Source organism: Primulina tabacum, chromosome 4, assembly GCF_025594145.1.
Source record: "Primulina tabacum isolate GXHZ01 chromosome 4, ASM2559414v2, whole genome shotgun sequence".
Lineage (NCBI taxonomy): Eukaryota > Viridiplantae > Streptophyta > Magnoliopsida > Lamiales > Gesneriaceae > Primulina > Primulina tabacum.
Genome location: NC_134553.1, coordinates 49,174,816 through 49,189,765, shown reverse-complemented (window position 1 = coordinate 49,189,765; position 14,950 = coordinate 49,174,816). Strand labels below are relative to the sequence as shown.

General features: G+C 32.8%; 1 protein-coding gene and 2 long non-coding RNA genes across 4 annotated transcripts; 1 reads left to right on the top strand and 2 right to left on the bottom strand.

The window, feature by feature from the left end:
• Positions 1–369: 369 nt before the first annotated feature.
• Positions 370–2,882, bottom strand: LOC142541752 (uncharacterized). Of its 2 annotated transcripts, none has more exons than XM_075648218.1 (5): positions 2,714–2,882; positions 1,424–1,654; positions 1,215–1,292; positions 1,051–1,122; positions 370–863 (listed from the first exon to the last, which is right to left on the bottom strand). In XM_075648218.1, exons 1-5 carry the CDS (start codon positions 2,759–2,761, stop codon positions 648–650), a joined length of 645 nt encoding a protein of 214 aa, XP_075504333.1. In that variant the 5' UTR covers positions 2,762–2,882; the 3' UTR covers positions 370–647. The 2 variants fall into 2 exon arrangements, with proteins under 2 accessions (XP_075504333.1, XP_075504335.1); XM_075648220.1 differs by having other exon boundaries at positions 373–863; positions 1,215–1,289.
• A 6,425-nt stretch (positions 2,883–9,307) lies between these two features.
• LOC142543708 (uncharacterized) lies at positions 9,308–11,296 on the top strand. Its single transcript, XR_012819815.1, has 2 exons — positions 9,308–10,167; positions 10,575–11,296. It is a non-coding gene; the product is annotated as an uncharacterized LOC142543708 (long non-coding RNA).
• Positions 10,912–12,058, bottom strand: LOC142543707 (uncharacterized). The gene is made up of 2 exons (XR_012819814.1): positions 11,910–12,058; positions 10,912–11,377 (listed from the first exon to the last, which is right to left on the bottom strand). It is a non-coding gene; the product is annotated as an uncharacterized LOC142543707 (long non-coding RNA).
• Between the last annotated feature and the right edge of the window lie 2,892 nt (positions 12,059–14,950).

The following is a 14,950-nucleotide window of genomic DNA, read 5'->3' as shown; positions in this document are numbered from 1 at the left end:
TCCTTGCTCGCACCCTTTTAGTTCCTCTTGTTTGGAAAAACTTCCCTACCACGTGGGTGCATTATGTTTGCTAGTGCATTGAAATTCATCATAATTACCAATACAATTTCTCAAAGTTGATTGGAAATAACTTTAAAATTCACTATAGCCAAAACTTGCTCAAACGAATAAAATGAAATTAAAATTATGGATTTCAAATCCTTGATTTTGAATATATTATTTCAAATTTACTCTTAGATTGTAATTGAACTGAAAGATTTGATTTTGGATGGGGGATTGTAATTTGGATTTCAATTACCTCTTGTCATACCAGAAGGTTCATCAAGACTTAAAATCTAACTCAATTTATAATATAAACAGATGAGCCCTACAGGAGCATTCTGCCATAACATACACTTCTTTATAATTAGAAACCTCGTGATCAATCTTTACCCACAAATGGTAGTGAATTTTTCCAAGTTAATTAACATTTTTTCAACACAACTTGGACCAAATATCTTCAAGATTCAACATTATACCAATAAAAAAAGATTACAGTAAAATCTCCCCAACACTCTTGAGTCCTTTGCTTACTGTTTATCTTTTTCTTTATTCATTCATGATTTCCCCGAGCTGGACAGCATCATATCAAGAATTGGTATTTCTTCTCAGCAATTCTTCTTCCTCTGCCGAGAAACTTTCTTTTGCTCATTAGCAATATTTGAAGCATTCTTAGAATCGTTCTTTTCCGGAGATGCCACGTGATTATCTGCATCTGGAGCAGAGTCGGCATTACCAATTGCATTTTCCTGAGTTTTACCCCGTATGGAGTCAACTAGAATCACATCCTTAGTCGTACGGATAGCATCATTCACCTTCTCATACTGGTACCAGTCACAAGTTGATAAAACACACAGGATTAATCCCATGACACGAAGGAACCACGTTTAAGCACACTCTTATTGTTTCATTTCAGTACGTATAGAATACTCGACGATTTAAAACAAGAAGGGTTGACTCAAAATCAATGGAAATGCAGTAAGTTTGTGATAAAGGTCATTTAAAACTTACCGCTTCAATTTTCCCACGAGCAAATTCCAACTTCATGGAAAGCCGACAATTTTCTGCCATCAGGTACTCGATCTGCTCCATAAAATGGCCATCATATTCAAGAAACCAAAAATTAAATAAATACATAATCATCAACGACATAACATACAAGAAAATGTCATTACCTGTTTTTGTGAGGTAATGTACATGCTTTTGTAGCCGAGTTCAGAAGAAGGGTCAGCATTTGTTGTCCTGCAAACCTGCTTAAGAGTACAATGAAGCACAAATTTCTTCATCATAGCCATTGAATAAGGTATCTGCGTTGATACTGAATATGAAACGACACCTCGGACTTGAGTCTATCAATTGCTCTGACAAGTTACAAGATAGTCACCTTCTGTTTCGTGTTTCTCTCATCCAAGCTAGGTACAGTACCGACTTGCTGACAACTGTTCGATCCTTCCTTTCCTTTCTCAACAAGATTTTCAGTCTCCACAGTGTGTTCGATGTGACTTACATCCTCAGGCATGTTGTTCTCAACATCCTTGGACTCCAAGACAGTTTGAGCAGTTTCAGAGTGTTCTTTTTCTTCGCCTATTGATTTCTCCGATGTGGGGGCTTTACCCTGTGGTTTACAGTGTCAACTCTCAGAAAGTGTAAAAGTGCACATTGAGAAATGGTTATAACATGCTAAACAGAAGTTCATTGTGTATTGATGAAGAAGCATAAAAACACACAGAGGAGAAAATGTTAGGAACACGAGAAGGCACTCTAATATCTTAAAAAGAAACTATCATCTCCTAATGTCTCAAAGAAATAAAGTATATCGGTTTAGTTCAAGAAATAGTACATGGATTGAAATAATAGCCAACTCAAGCAAGATGATCATGAACACCACCAATTGAGCGTAAAGGAAACAAAAATTGCATAACCATCAATCAAACAAAAGAAAATTCCACAACCTTAAATGTAGTGCCTAGCGTTACTACGAGGCTACCAACAATGACCCTTTCCAACCATGTAGAAAACTTCAGAAAGCTATAAATTAGGAAAACGAAAGGCCCTTACCAAATGTAGAGGGGAAAATTTGATTTCTGTGAACCTCTACACTTTGATCCCGAATTTAAACGTATAGCCTATTGTTATTTATTTGGAATGCAAAGATATGAAACTGAATCATTGATACGTAGAATCATACAGTGCCAAAGCCTTGGAGTGGGATTTCAAAATAATATCTCTAGTTAAGTCATCCAACCTAAGGAAGAAGCTTCAAAAAGCGCAAAAGTAGAACAGAGAGTTTACAGGCAAAGCGAGACTCACCTTTCTATCTTTCTCTTTTTTCCCACATTTCAGACGACGGCAATATTCTCAATCAGATTGGACACACAAATAAAAGTTTAGCATCCAAAATACGAAAAGTAGTCCACTCAATAAAACCCCAGTTCCCTTTGTTCAAGAACAAACAGAAGTCTTTCTTCTTTACGAGAAGATTTCAAGATTCATAGCAGAAGATTGGATACGGTTTTCAAGAATTTTTGCATGACATCAAAACAATGCACTTAAAAGGGTGGAAAAGGGAAAGAAAGTGACATTCCAAGAAACGTTATCATCGAAGAACAAAAGAAATACATACCCACAAATCTTCAGTTAAACGTGTGTTTATTTTTACTGCAATATTGCATACCTTATAGGCCATTTTTCCAACATCTCCAGCCTTCCTTTTCCTAGCCATTCTTCCTTTTCTTTACAAGAGAAGTTACAAAGACACCAGAAGAAAGAGAGGCGGTATTCAGAAGAAGAGAGGGAGGATGGCTTTATTTAAGGGTATTGGCCCATTCAATTGAATGTTTTGGTAACCGGACTGTCATCGAATTGTCATCTTAAAAAATAAAATAATAATATAACATAATAAATAATATATTTAAATTCTAAACTTATATATCAATAACATAAATAAATAATTTTCAAAGTTCAAAAAAAAAAAAAATCAAATAAGCGCTTGTTGAAAAATATATTTAAAATGTGTGTATTGAATATTTGAATGTTGAATATTTGAATGTTGAAAATAAGAGTTGTAAATATTGAAAATTAGTGTGTGATGATGTAGGTAATGATGTATTTTATTTTTGGATTATTTGTAAAGATTTCCTATAAATAGATCTCTCATTTGTGAAGAAAATCACAATTGAGTAGAGAGAAAAATATTATAAAGTGTGTAGTTTGGTAAATTTTGAGAGTTTGAGATTTTTACTTTTTACCATAAATTTTTACTTTTTCACAACACGTTATCACCACGAAGCTCTAAAAGTCCTACATACTTTTCCAAGCTCCAAACAGAAGAAAAAGGTAACAAAAATAATTATATTTATTTTACTGTTATTTATTTATTGTGTATTTATTTAATATACAATATAATGTTATTATTAGAAATAATAAAAATAAATTTTTCATAAACTTGTTATAAATCCTGGGAGGATGTTAAGACGACATCCCACACTCCCGGTAAGGGATACGACAAGTATAAAAGCCTATAAGGTTTTTAAACAAAATAAATTATGATACTCATTATAATATTATGATATGATATACATAATTATTTAAACATGTCTAATATTATATATCATATTATTACCATAAAATTATACAAATACATACCTTTATTTTTTTTGTACCCCAACGGTCATAAATGGTAAAAAACGGCTAGTTTTTGCCCTATAAATATGATCTCACAAACACATTCCATCACTCCAACTTTCTCTTCTTCTCTAAAAATTATTCATCATCAAATTTTTCGAAGAAAAAAGAAGATGGCTTTCTCAAGGATATTTTTAATTATTTTGGTTGTCATACTCACGAGTCTTGTATTTATCGGAGAATATCCTCCTCGTGCGTTTTCTTTATTTTTACAAATACTTGTACTTGTTGTTTATCCGTTACTTTGTATTGCAATAATTATTAACTAATAAAATGCATCGTAATTTTTTTTAGTACCACCATGTCAAATTTAACAAAGCTCGAATTTGTTGCGCTCGACATCACGGGAAAGAATTATATGCCATGGACTCTAGATGTAGAAATGCATCTTGAGTCATTGGGTCTAAGCGAGACCATTAAAGAAAATGGCATATGCACGTCACAAGAAAAGGCAAGAGCCATGATATTTTTGCGTCGACATCTCGACGATGGATTGAAATGTGAATATCTGACTGAAAAAAATCCCATGGCTTTGTGGAAGGGATTAAAAGAAAGATTCGAACATATAAGAGAAGTTATACTTCCGACCGCCCGGGATGAATGGAATACATTGAGATTCCAAGACTTTAAAAAAGTCAGTGATTACAATTCGGCGATGTATAGAATAATCTCGCAATTAAAATTTTGTGGACATGAGGTCACAGAATCTGAGATGCTTGAAAAAACATTTTCCACGTTTCATGCATCAAATATTACTCTACAGCAACAATATAGAGTACGTGGATTCGCGAGATATTCTGAACTCATCGCCTGTCTTCTTGTGACGGAAAAAAACAACGAGCTATTAATGAGAAATCATCAGTCCCGACCCACTGGATCAACAGCATTTCCAGAAGTAAATGCTGTAAGTAAAAATGAATTTAAACCTGGAAACCAAAATCAAATTCAAAGACAAGGTTTTGGTCGAGGTCGAGGACGTGGACGTGGACGTGGAATTGGCCGTGGTCGTGGTCAAGGCCGTGGTTTTGAAAATAATCGAGATAGTTATTTTTATAACTCATCTCAAAAGAACGTCCCAAACCATCCACAGAAAAGGCATCATGAGAATACAAGTGTTAATGAGAAGCACTCAAAAAGATATGAAAGTTCTTGTTACAGATGTGGTACTCCAGGACATTGGTCCAAAGTTTGTCGAGCCCCTGAGCACATTTGTAAACTTTATAAAGAATCATTAAAGGGGAAAGAAAAGGAGACCAACTTCACTGAACGTAGTGACCGTTTGAGTGATTCAACTCATTTTGATGCTGGTGATTTTATGAATGATTTCTCTGGAAATGATCAATATGTTGGTGGGATAGAAATGAACAATATTGATGCTGCAGATTTTCTCAACGATTTCTCTGAAAATGAACAATATAATGGTAGAATATAAATGTACAATAATCTATTTTTCATGTATTCATAGAATAATGTTTTATTGTATAATTATGATTTGTGTTATATTTAAATATATATTGCAAGTAATTTATTTCATTGCATATTTTTTTTGAAGTTCAAATATGGAAAATGCTATGAGCAAAGCTGAAGTTTGCATACCCGATAGTGGTACAACGCACACTATCCTCCGAGATAAAAGATATTTCTTGGAACTAAAACCAACAAAAACAACGGTGAATACAATATTAGGTCCTGTAGACTTGATTAAAGGATGTGGTAAAGCACAATTTTTTTTACCTAATGGTACAAAATTTTTGATCAATGATGCTTTATATTCACCACAATCGAAAAGAAATTTGTTGAGTTTTAATGATATATATTCCCATGGGTATGATACTCAAACAATGAATGAAGGGAATGAGAAATATATGTGTCTTATCACATATAAATCAGGAAAGAAATATGTGATTGAAAAACTACCAATGCTCCCTACTGGATTGCATTATACACATATAAGTCCCGTTGAATCAAACATGGTAGTTGATAATTCTTCGATATTAACCAATTGGCATGATCGATTGGGACATCCTGGTTCAACAATGATGCGAAGAATTATAGAAAATACACATGGTCATCCACTGAAAGACCAGAAGATCTTTCAGAATAATAAGTTTCAATGTAAAGCATGATCTCTTGGAAAACTTATTATAAGACAATCACCAGTCAAAATCCAAACTGAATCACCAATGTTTCTTGAACGTATTCAGGGTGATATTTGTGGACCAATCCATCCACCATGTGGACCATTCAGATACTTTATGGTATTGATTGATGCCTCCAGCAGATGTTCACATGTATGTTTATTATCAACTCGAAATGTTGCATTTGCAAGATTACTTGCTCAAATAATAAAATTGAGGAATCAATTTCCCGATTATACAATCAAGAAAATTAGACTTGATAATGCTGGTGAATTTACTTCCCAAACTTTCAATGATTATTGTATGTCTATGGGAATCATTGTTGAGCATCCTGTTGCTCATGTACATACACAGAATGGATTGGCTGAATCATTGATTAAACGTCTGCAAATGATTGCTAGACCAATGATTATGAAAACAAAGCTCCCTATTTCTATATGGGGACATGCAATTTTACACGCTGCTTCATTAATTCGCATCAGACCAAGTGCATATCATAAATACTCCCCATTGCAGCTTGCATTTGGTAAAGAACCAGACATTTCTCATCTGAGAATTTTTGGATGTATGGTGTATGTGCCTATTGCACCACCGCAACGAAAGAAAATGAGACCTCAAATAAAGGTTGGAATTTATATCGGTTATGATAGTCCATCAATCATTCGATATCTTGAACCTCAGACAGGCGACGTGTTCACAGCACGTTTTGCTGATTGTCATTTTAATGAGGAAATCTTCCCAATGTTAGGGGGAGAACAGAAACATACCGAAAAGGAAATTACATGGTATGTATCATCATTGTTACATCTGGATCCAAGAACAAAACAATGTGAAAAAGATGTACAACAAATTGTACACTTGCAAAGAATAGCAAATCAAATACCAGATGCATTTGCAGACACAAAAGGGGTAACTAAATCATATATACATGCTGCAAATGCCCCTGCTCGAATTGAAATTCCAAAGAAACAAATGGAAGATACTCATGATGTCATTAAACGCCTGAAGCGTGGAAGGTCAGTCGGTTCCAAAGATAAAAATCCTCGAAAAAGAAAATTCATAGAGAAACACGATGATCACAAAATAAAGAATGACGTTTCTGAAGAAACACATGATGATCACAAAATAGAGAATGGTATTCCTGAAGAAACACATGATGATGAAAATGTTCTGTCAGAACCACAAACTGACGAGAATCATGAAATCTCTATCAATTATATTAATACAGGAAAAATATGGAACAGAAAAGATATAGATGAAATTGATGATATATTTTCTTATATGTGGCAATCGACATCATAAATGATAACGAAGATCATGAACCAAAATCTTTTGGTGAATGTAAAAATCGGCAGGATTGGATAAAATGGAAAGATGCCATCCAGGTTGAATTAAATTCGCTAAATAAACGTAATGTTTTTCGACCTATAGTCCTTACACCTGAAGGTGTAAAACCTGTTGGATACAAATGGGTTTTTATTCGAAAGCGAAATGAGAAAAATAAAATAGTAAGATATAAAGCTCGACTTGTTGCACAAAGTTTTTCTCAAAGGCCTGGAATTGATTATGAAGAAACGTAGTCTCCTGTGATGGATGCAATTACGTTTCGGTATTTGATTAGCTTGGCGGTATCTGAAAATTTAGAAATGTGTCTTATGGATGTTGTTACAGCTTACTTATATGGATCACTTGATAGTAATATATATATGAAAATCCCTGAAGGATTTAAGATGCCTGAAGCACAAAGTTCAAAACCCAGGGAATGTTATTCTGTGAAATTACAAAGATCATTATATGGGTTAAAGCAATCAGGTCGAATGTGGTATAATCGACTAAGTGATCACTTGATGAAAAAGGGATATGTAAATAATTCAATATGCCCTTGTGTTTTCATTAAGAAAACAACATCCGGATGCGTAATTATTGCTGTATATGTTGATGATTTAAACATCATTGGAACGAATAAGGAAATTCAAGAAGTTGTGTCATACTTGAAGGAAGAATTTGAAATGAAGGATCTTGGAAAAACCAAGTATTGTCTGGGTTTACAAATTGAACAAAAAGAATGTTGAATGTTTGTTCACCAGACAAATTATACAGAAAAGATCCTTAAACGTTTTAATATGGATAAAGCAAATCCTTTAAGTACTCCAATGGTTGTTAGATCATTAAACATAGAAAATGATCCATTCCGTCCATGTGAAGATGATGAAGATATTCTTGGTCCAGAAGTACCATATCTAAGTGCCATCGGTGCCCTTATGTACCTTACAAATTGTACAAGGCCTGATATATCTTTTGCCGTGAATCTGTTGGCAAGATTTAGCACATATCCAACAAAGAGACACTGGAACGGAATTAAACATATATTCCGTTATCTACGAGGAACGACAGACTTGGGACTTTTGTATTCAAAAGATGCTAATCCAAGTATAATTGGTTATGCTGATGCTGGATACTTATCTGATCCACACAAGGCACGTTCCCAAACTGGATATGTATTTACTCGTGGAGGCACTGCAATATCTTGGCGTTCTCAGAAACAAACGCTCGTAACAACTTCATCAAATCATGCCGAGATTATTGCACTACATGAAGCAAGTCGTGAATGTGTGTGGTTAAAATCAATGACCCAACATATCCAAATTTCATGCGGATTATCATCTGATGAGAAGCCTGTGATACTATATGAAGATAATGCTGCATGTGTTGCTCAAATGAAAGAAGGATACATAAAAAGCGACAGAACTAAACATATTCCTCCTAAGTTCTTCGCATTCACCAAGGAGCTTGAGAAGAATAGATGTATTGATGTTCGTCACATTCAATCAAGTGAAAACTCATCAGATCTCTTCACAAAGGCACTTCCTACGTCAATATTCAGAAAACACATATATAATATTGGGATGCGCAATCTACGAAATTTGTGAAGAATTGTTCATGTCAACATCAGGGAGAGTTTACGTGACTGCACTCTTTTTCCCTTACTATGGTTTTTATCCCAATGGGTTTTTCCAAGTAAGGTTTTTAACGAGGCAGTATAAAAACACGTAATGAAGACAATCATTATGATCATCATCACAAGGGGGAGTGTTGAAAAATATATTTAAAATGTGTGTATTGAATATTTGAATGTTGAATATTTGAATGTTGAAAATAAGAGTTGTAAATATTGAAAATTAGTGTGTGATGATGTAGGTAATGATGTATTTTATTTTTGGATTATTTGTAAAGATTTCCTATAAATAGATATCTCATTTGTGAAGAAAATCACAATTGAGTAGAGAGAAAAATATTATAAAGTGTGTAGTTTGGTAAATTTTGAGATTTTGAGATTTTTACTTTTTACCATAAATTTTTACTTTTTCACAACAGCGCTAATATATTCATTGTTTTTTTTGAAATCGTCCATCTTTCTAACTTTTCGCTAAGCTAAGTTAAATTAATCGACCGGTTCAAAATAATAAAATTAAAATATTCCCTCACTTTAATGTTTAAAACTTAAATACTAAACAGAGTAGAAGTGAGAACAAAAGCAGCACAGAGAAACAAGAAGCTGCAAGAAAAATCGATGGGCTTCTTGCTATCGGCCGCCACGTCTCACATCGCCGTCGACCGCTCTCACTCCTGCCAGTCAAGTCCTCCAGTGGTGAGCTGTGTGTTAGGTTTTTAAATTTTATTGCTCATTAATTTTGTTTTGAGTCTTTTGATATTTTAGAGAAAATCTGCCCAAAGAATGAGAGTGATTTTGTTGGCCAAAATTTTCCTTGTGGATGTTTGAGGTTTATTTCGGCTTGATCGATTTAGTGAGGTTTGTTTTGTGATAATGAAATTTTTACTTTGTTTTTTTATTTTCCTCCACTTTACATTCTGAATCCGTCTTCAATTTTTTTTTGGTGAAGTGTCTTTTTACTCGTTGTTTAGAATTTGGCAAGTTGTGAACTTGATTACTCGAATCTCCTTTATGTTCATTTGTGGAGTTTTTGCTATTATATAATATCAATAGTAACATGATCTATTGTAATGATAGGTTGGTTGTGTACTTGAGCCATTTTTGAAGCTCTTTATTTTAGTTTGTGATTCTTTTTGTCTTTTACTTAATATTTTTTTTTGTTTTTTCTTTTGGTAGTTGCTGCATTGTGTGTTTATTTTTTGTTTCAGATTTGATAATGTAGTTGATTACATTACTTTGGTAATTCAGTATTTGTTTCTCGAAATTTGTCTGTCGTCGGCTGTGTACCGTGAGAATTTGATAACACCAAGGTTATCTAGCCAAACTTATAATGAAATAAACTCTAAATATGATGTTAACATTGTTGGGTATGGTTATTACACATAAAATGTAACTTTGTTTGATTCATAATCAAAATTTTTCAGCTTTTTTTTTGTCTAATCTATTGGAAAAGGAAGAAAAGGATATTCCGAGGCTTTTAGAACTAACATCAGTATTTCTGAAGAAAAATGGAGGGTAATATGTCTTTTGATGCAACTAATTCAATCTCGAAGACAGAGGGAGATAACTCTTTGAAGCGTAATTCGAAAGATGTAGGATGGGAATTTGCGGACTCGGTGATCCTAAAATTTTGAATAAGTTGAAATGTAAGTTGTGTGGAAAAATTACCACCGGTGGAATTTATCGGTTGAAACAACATATTGCCCATCAAGGGAAATGTTGCCCTGTATAAGAATTCATCGGACAATGATAAAGTGAAGTGAAAGAATGTAATTGAAGAAACAAGAACAAAAAAGAAACAAAGGAATACAAATGAAGTGGGGGTGAGAGAAGAAGTTGTTCTTGATGAATATTAGGAAGACAAATGGAGTCTAGAGAAAAGAAGAAACCTATTTACTCGATGGGTGTATGATTCTGGTATTCTTTTTCATGACATTGACGATGATAGCTTCAAGAGGTTTGTGGAAGTGATTTGTCAGTTTGGACCGAGTTATTGTCCTCCAACTCAATAACTATTAAGAGATCCTTTACTGAAAGAAGAGGTAGAAAGAACTAAAAGTCTATTAAAAAAGAAAGAAGAAGAACTAGCTTTTAATGTTTGCTCAATTTTGAGCGATGGTTGGATCGACTAGAAAAGAATAAGTATTATGAATTTGTGTATCAATTGTAAGGAATACAAAACTTTCTTTTCTTCTAGGGAAGCATTAGATTAAGCATACACCGAGAATTATATATTTGAATATGTGGACAACTGCACCGAAGAAGTTGGGCCACGAAATGTAGTTCCAGTGGTAACGAACAATGCTTCGAATAATATGGCGGCGAAAGATTTGTTGAAGGAGAAGAGGCCACATATATTTTGGATTTCATGTGCAACTCACACCGTGAATCTTATGCTTCAAGGAATTGGGAACCAACCTAAATTCAAAGAGGTGATTGAGAAGATGAAATGCTTCACCATCTTTATTTATGCACATAACAAGACATTTTCAATGATGAGGAAGTTCACAAAAAAAAAAAAAAACCGACACTGAGAGGTTGAGAATAACAAGATTTGTATCCACTTTTTTAACTTTACAAAGCTTGATAGAGAAGAAAAATGAATTGAAAGCTATGGTTTCTAGTGAAGAATGAAATGTTGCAAACATTCAAAGAGTGTAAAAGGGAAAAACGACATATAATACCTCTTCGAGTGTCTCTTTTTGGGATGGAGTAAGTTTTTGCTTGAAGGTTCTTGCTCTTTAGCTAAGGTAATTCGTCATGTTGATGGGGAAAAGAAACCATCTATGGTTTTTGTGTATAGTGAATTAATTAGAGCGATAGATGAGATTAAAGTGATTTTTTTTTCAAAAAAAAAAAAGCACTCCACTATCGTCCGATTATTGATATTATTGATGAGAAAAATCGTAATCGACTTGATAGTCCACTACATTTGGCCACCTTCCACTTGAACCCTTATTACTCTTTAAACGACCGGAGCATAAGAAGTGAAGAAGTGGACGCGAATGGACTTTTCACTTGTGTCAAATCATTCTTTCTCGAGATATTGATAGCCAAGCGAGGTAGTAAATGTGGAGTTGTTGAAATATATCAACAAAGAGTTTGGATTTGGAAGAGCATTGGCTAAGGCAGTGTACATAAAAGAATGATGAGAAATAAGATCCAGGTTACAACTAACTTTATTTTGTAATTTTTATTGCTTGTTTTTTGGTTTGCTAATTATCATTGTTTCATTTGTTTATTTAGTTGGTGGCATCTTTATTTGAGTTTGAATCTGATACAAAAGAAGTGTTAAAAAAATATTTAAATGAACCACAAGAATCAGATGTTTAGGCTTAATATCTATAATGTTCTAAAAAACAGTAGGCATAAGGCCACCTACGTCTTAGGTAGGGATTTTTAGAACATAGTTAATATATATAACCAAAATTTTTTTAAAAAAAAGATTGTGAATTAGTCCAATCAATTTGACCAATAAAATGATTTTTAAGTGAAGTCCGATTCTCTTCTAAAAACACCACCGATGCAACTAAAAATCATAGTATATGTGAATCTCATACGTCTTTTTCAGATTCGAGTAAAGAAACAATCCGCACACTGTCACATAGTATTCTTTTGTTCTGAATATTTCTGTTTATTATTAAGCCCTTGCTTGATGGTTTGCTATCAATCCCAACTTAAGCTAAATACAAAAATATATATATATATTTTTTTTTTGATAAATTTATTTAGGTAATATTTTTTATGGGAAACATTGTTACAGCTCTGTAATATCATTCAAATGATGTGATAATGATATAATGAAATTATAAAATCAATTAAATTCATATTTTCTTAAAGTACGAATGTGTTGGTTCTTGTTTATTCTGAATTACAACATTTTTAATTATGTTAGGATATCAAATAACATAGAATAATTCGTTTTTTTTGTGTATTGTTCCATTACATGATAAACATTAAATATAATTTATTTCTTTTATTTATATTAGTGCCTCTTGGCAGTTGACGAGATTAGGATGTGCAAAATTTCAGTTAAACTGAAATAACTGACCAAACCGAATTTTCAAATTAATTCGGTTCGATTAATTCGGAAGTTCGGTTTTGAAATTTTTAACAATCGATTAATTCGGTTTGGTTTCGGTTTTAATTTGAAAAATTCAGGTAAATCGAATTAACCGATTTAGTATATATATTAATTTAAATTGTATATGGGCATTAAAAATACATTAGAAGGAAGCCCAATTTTTCATACATTAAAAATAAGTTCATTCATTCAATGATTTTACATTCAATATTTCTATTTATTATTGATATTTTTCGTTCAATGTTTCTTGTTATTTACGAGCTTTGCAATGTTTTCTTTTTGTATTAAAATTCGCAATTTTTTTAAAAAAATATCGGTTATTTCGGTCGTTTTGAAAATCAGTTCGGTTAATTCTATTTCTATGAATATTTCGATCGGTTTGATTATTTGTAAATAAAATCGGTTATAGGTTTATTTGGTTCGGTCGGTAACCGAATAGACCGATTGCACACCCCTACACGAGACATAATAGTCATAGGTGAATAAATCTATTAAATTGTTCCTCTACATTCTAAACAGTTTTTTTTTAAAAAAAAAAAAAAAAAAACTTTCAAATTTATGGATTTTATAATAATTTATGTCAATGAATATATGATAATTTTTGAAAACACGCGATGAGACATGATAGTCAATTTATATTGTGATCAATTAATTGACTCATTAAATGGAACATTTTGATTCCTAATTCCCAGTATTAGATTGAAACGAGATACATATGCTTGAAAACAAAAAGTAGTCGAGATTCAAATATAACAATCTCCTTCGGTTCTTTAGCTGAAAGCAAAAACCAAAAGGTAAAACAGTATATGCATCAGTATGAACTTTGTTGATAAGATAATTTGGGAAGCAGCCTCTATGATATGGTATTGGAAGAAAAAATTAAGGTATTTTTTGTTTGATTGGAATGATTTGTCAGTCATTTGCCACAATTTTGTCCATTTTCTTGTGCATCCAAAACTTGGAACGTATAGAAGTTGTCTCCATGTTGGTCCCAAAGGATTTTGATTTGAATTTTATATACTTCGTTTAATAATAATAATAGCAACAATATATATAGCGCTCTTATCCGAACCGCTACTACTTAAACACAATTTTGATTTGAATTTTATATACTTCGTTTACTATATTTGTTCGTTATGTCCATTATATATTTCTGTTGTCATTTAATCTCTGTGTGCTTACTTCAATTCAGTTTCTCTATTAATTTTTTTATAAGCTTAAAAAATGAACTGATTAATTAAAAAGAGCTCGACAAACTTCTTATTGAATTTTTCTCTACCAATTAGTGGCGATGTCGACATACACTACAAGATAGTAAAATCTGAGCTAGTCCTAGGAAACGATAAGAACTGACTTAAACTTGTGGAAAACTATACATAAATCTCGACCGACTACCGAATTTTTATTTGTCCAACTTATAATCACTTCCCGATTCTTCACTTCTCCTATGAAATGCCACAATGTTCCAAGGAAAGCGTTGGGATTGGAATAAAGTTTAGAAGGGATGAATAAATTTTTTAAATTTTTTTTTTTTTTTGCAAAACTGAGCTCCAGTGTTTAGCTAATAAAACCCATTTTTGAACGGCTAGACTGAGCTGGACTATTGAAAATAAATAAGTACGAAAACAGTCTGGCTAGACGAGTGATATTGTATATATTCAATGTAAACAACAATTAACAAGGCGGCTAGAAATAAGCAAGCAGACAAGATAAAGTGTGTACGTAAATGAGACAAAATTTTGTGGATATTCGGAGATTTTCATTTCTCCGACAATCCTTCTTCCATTTAGGAATTAATCCTTTAAGAGGACGATTAGTACACTCTTGTAAAAACAAAAAAACAAAAAAAAAACCCCTTTGATTAGTACTTATCAATGTCTAATTTGAAAATCTAAGTGATCACTCAATAATTTCTTGTTGTTTAAGAACTTCTGGTTCACAAAAACAATAACTTCCAACAGATAGTTTTGAAAGGCTAGAATTGGTTAAGGCAGCACAAATTGATCCTTGAAAATCTGATATGGACAGACAGGCGTCTGCTAAGTGAGCAGC

Excerpts from the sequence above, each read along its gene's own strand:
- LOC142541752 (XM_075648218.1), bottom strand. The coding sequence starts at position 2,761 with ATGGCTAGGAAAAGGAAGGCTGGAGATGTTGGAAAAATGGCCTATAAG. Across the intron at positions 1,123-1,214 it reads ACATTACCTCACAAAAACAG|ATCGAGTACCTGATGGCAGA; the intron begins GTAATGACATTT and ends TTTATGGAGCAG. Across the intron at positions 864-1,050 it reads CTCGTGGGAAAATTGAAGCG|TATGAGAAGGTGAATGATGC; the intron begins GTAAGTTTTAAA and ends GACTGGTACCAG.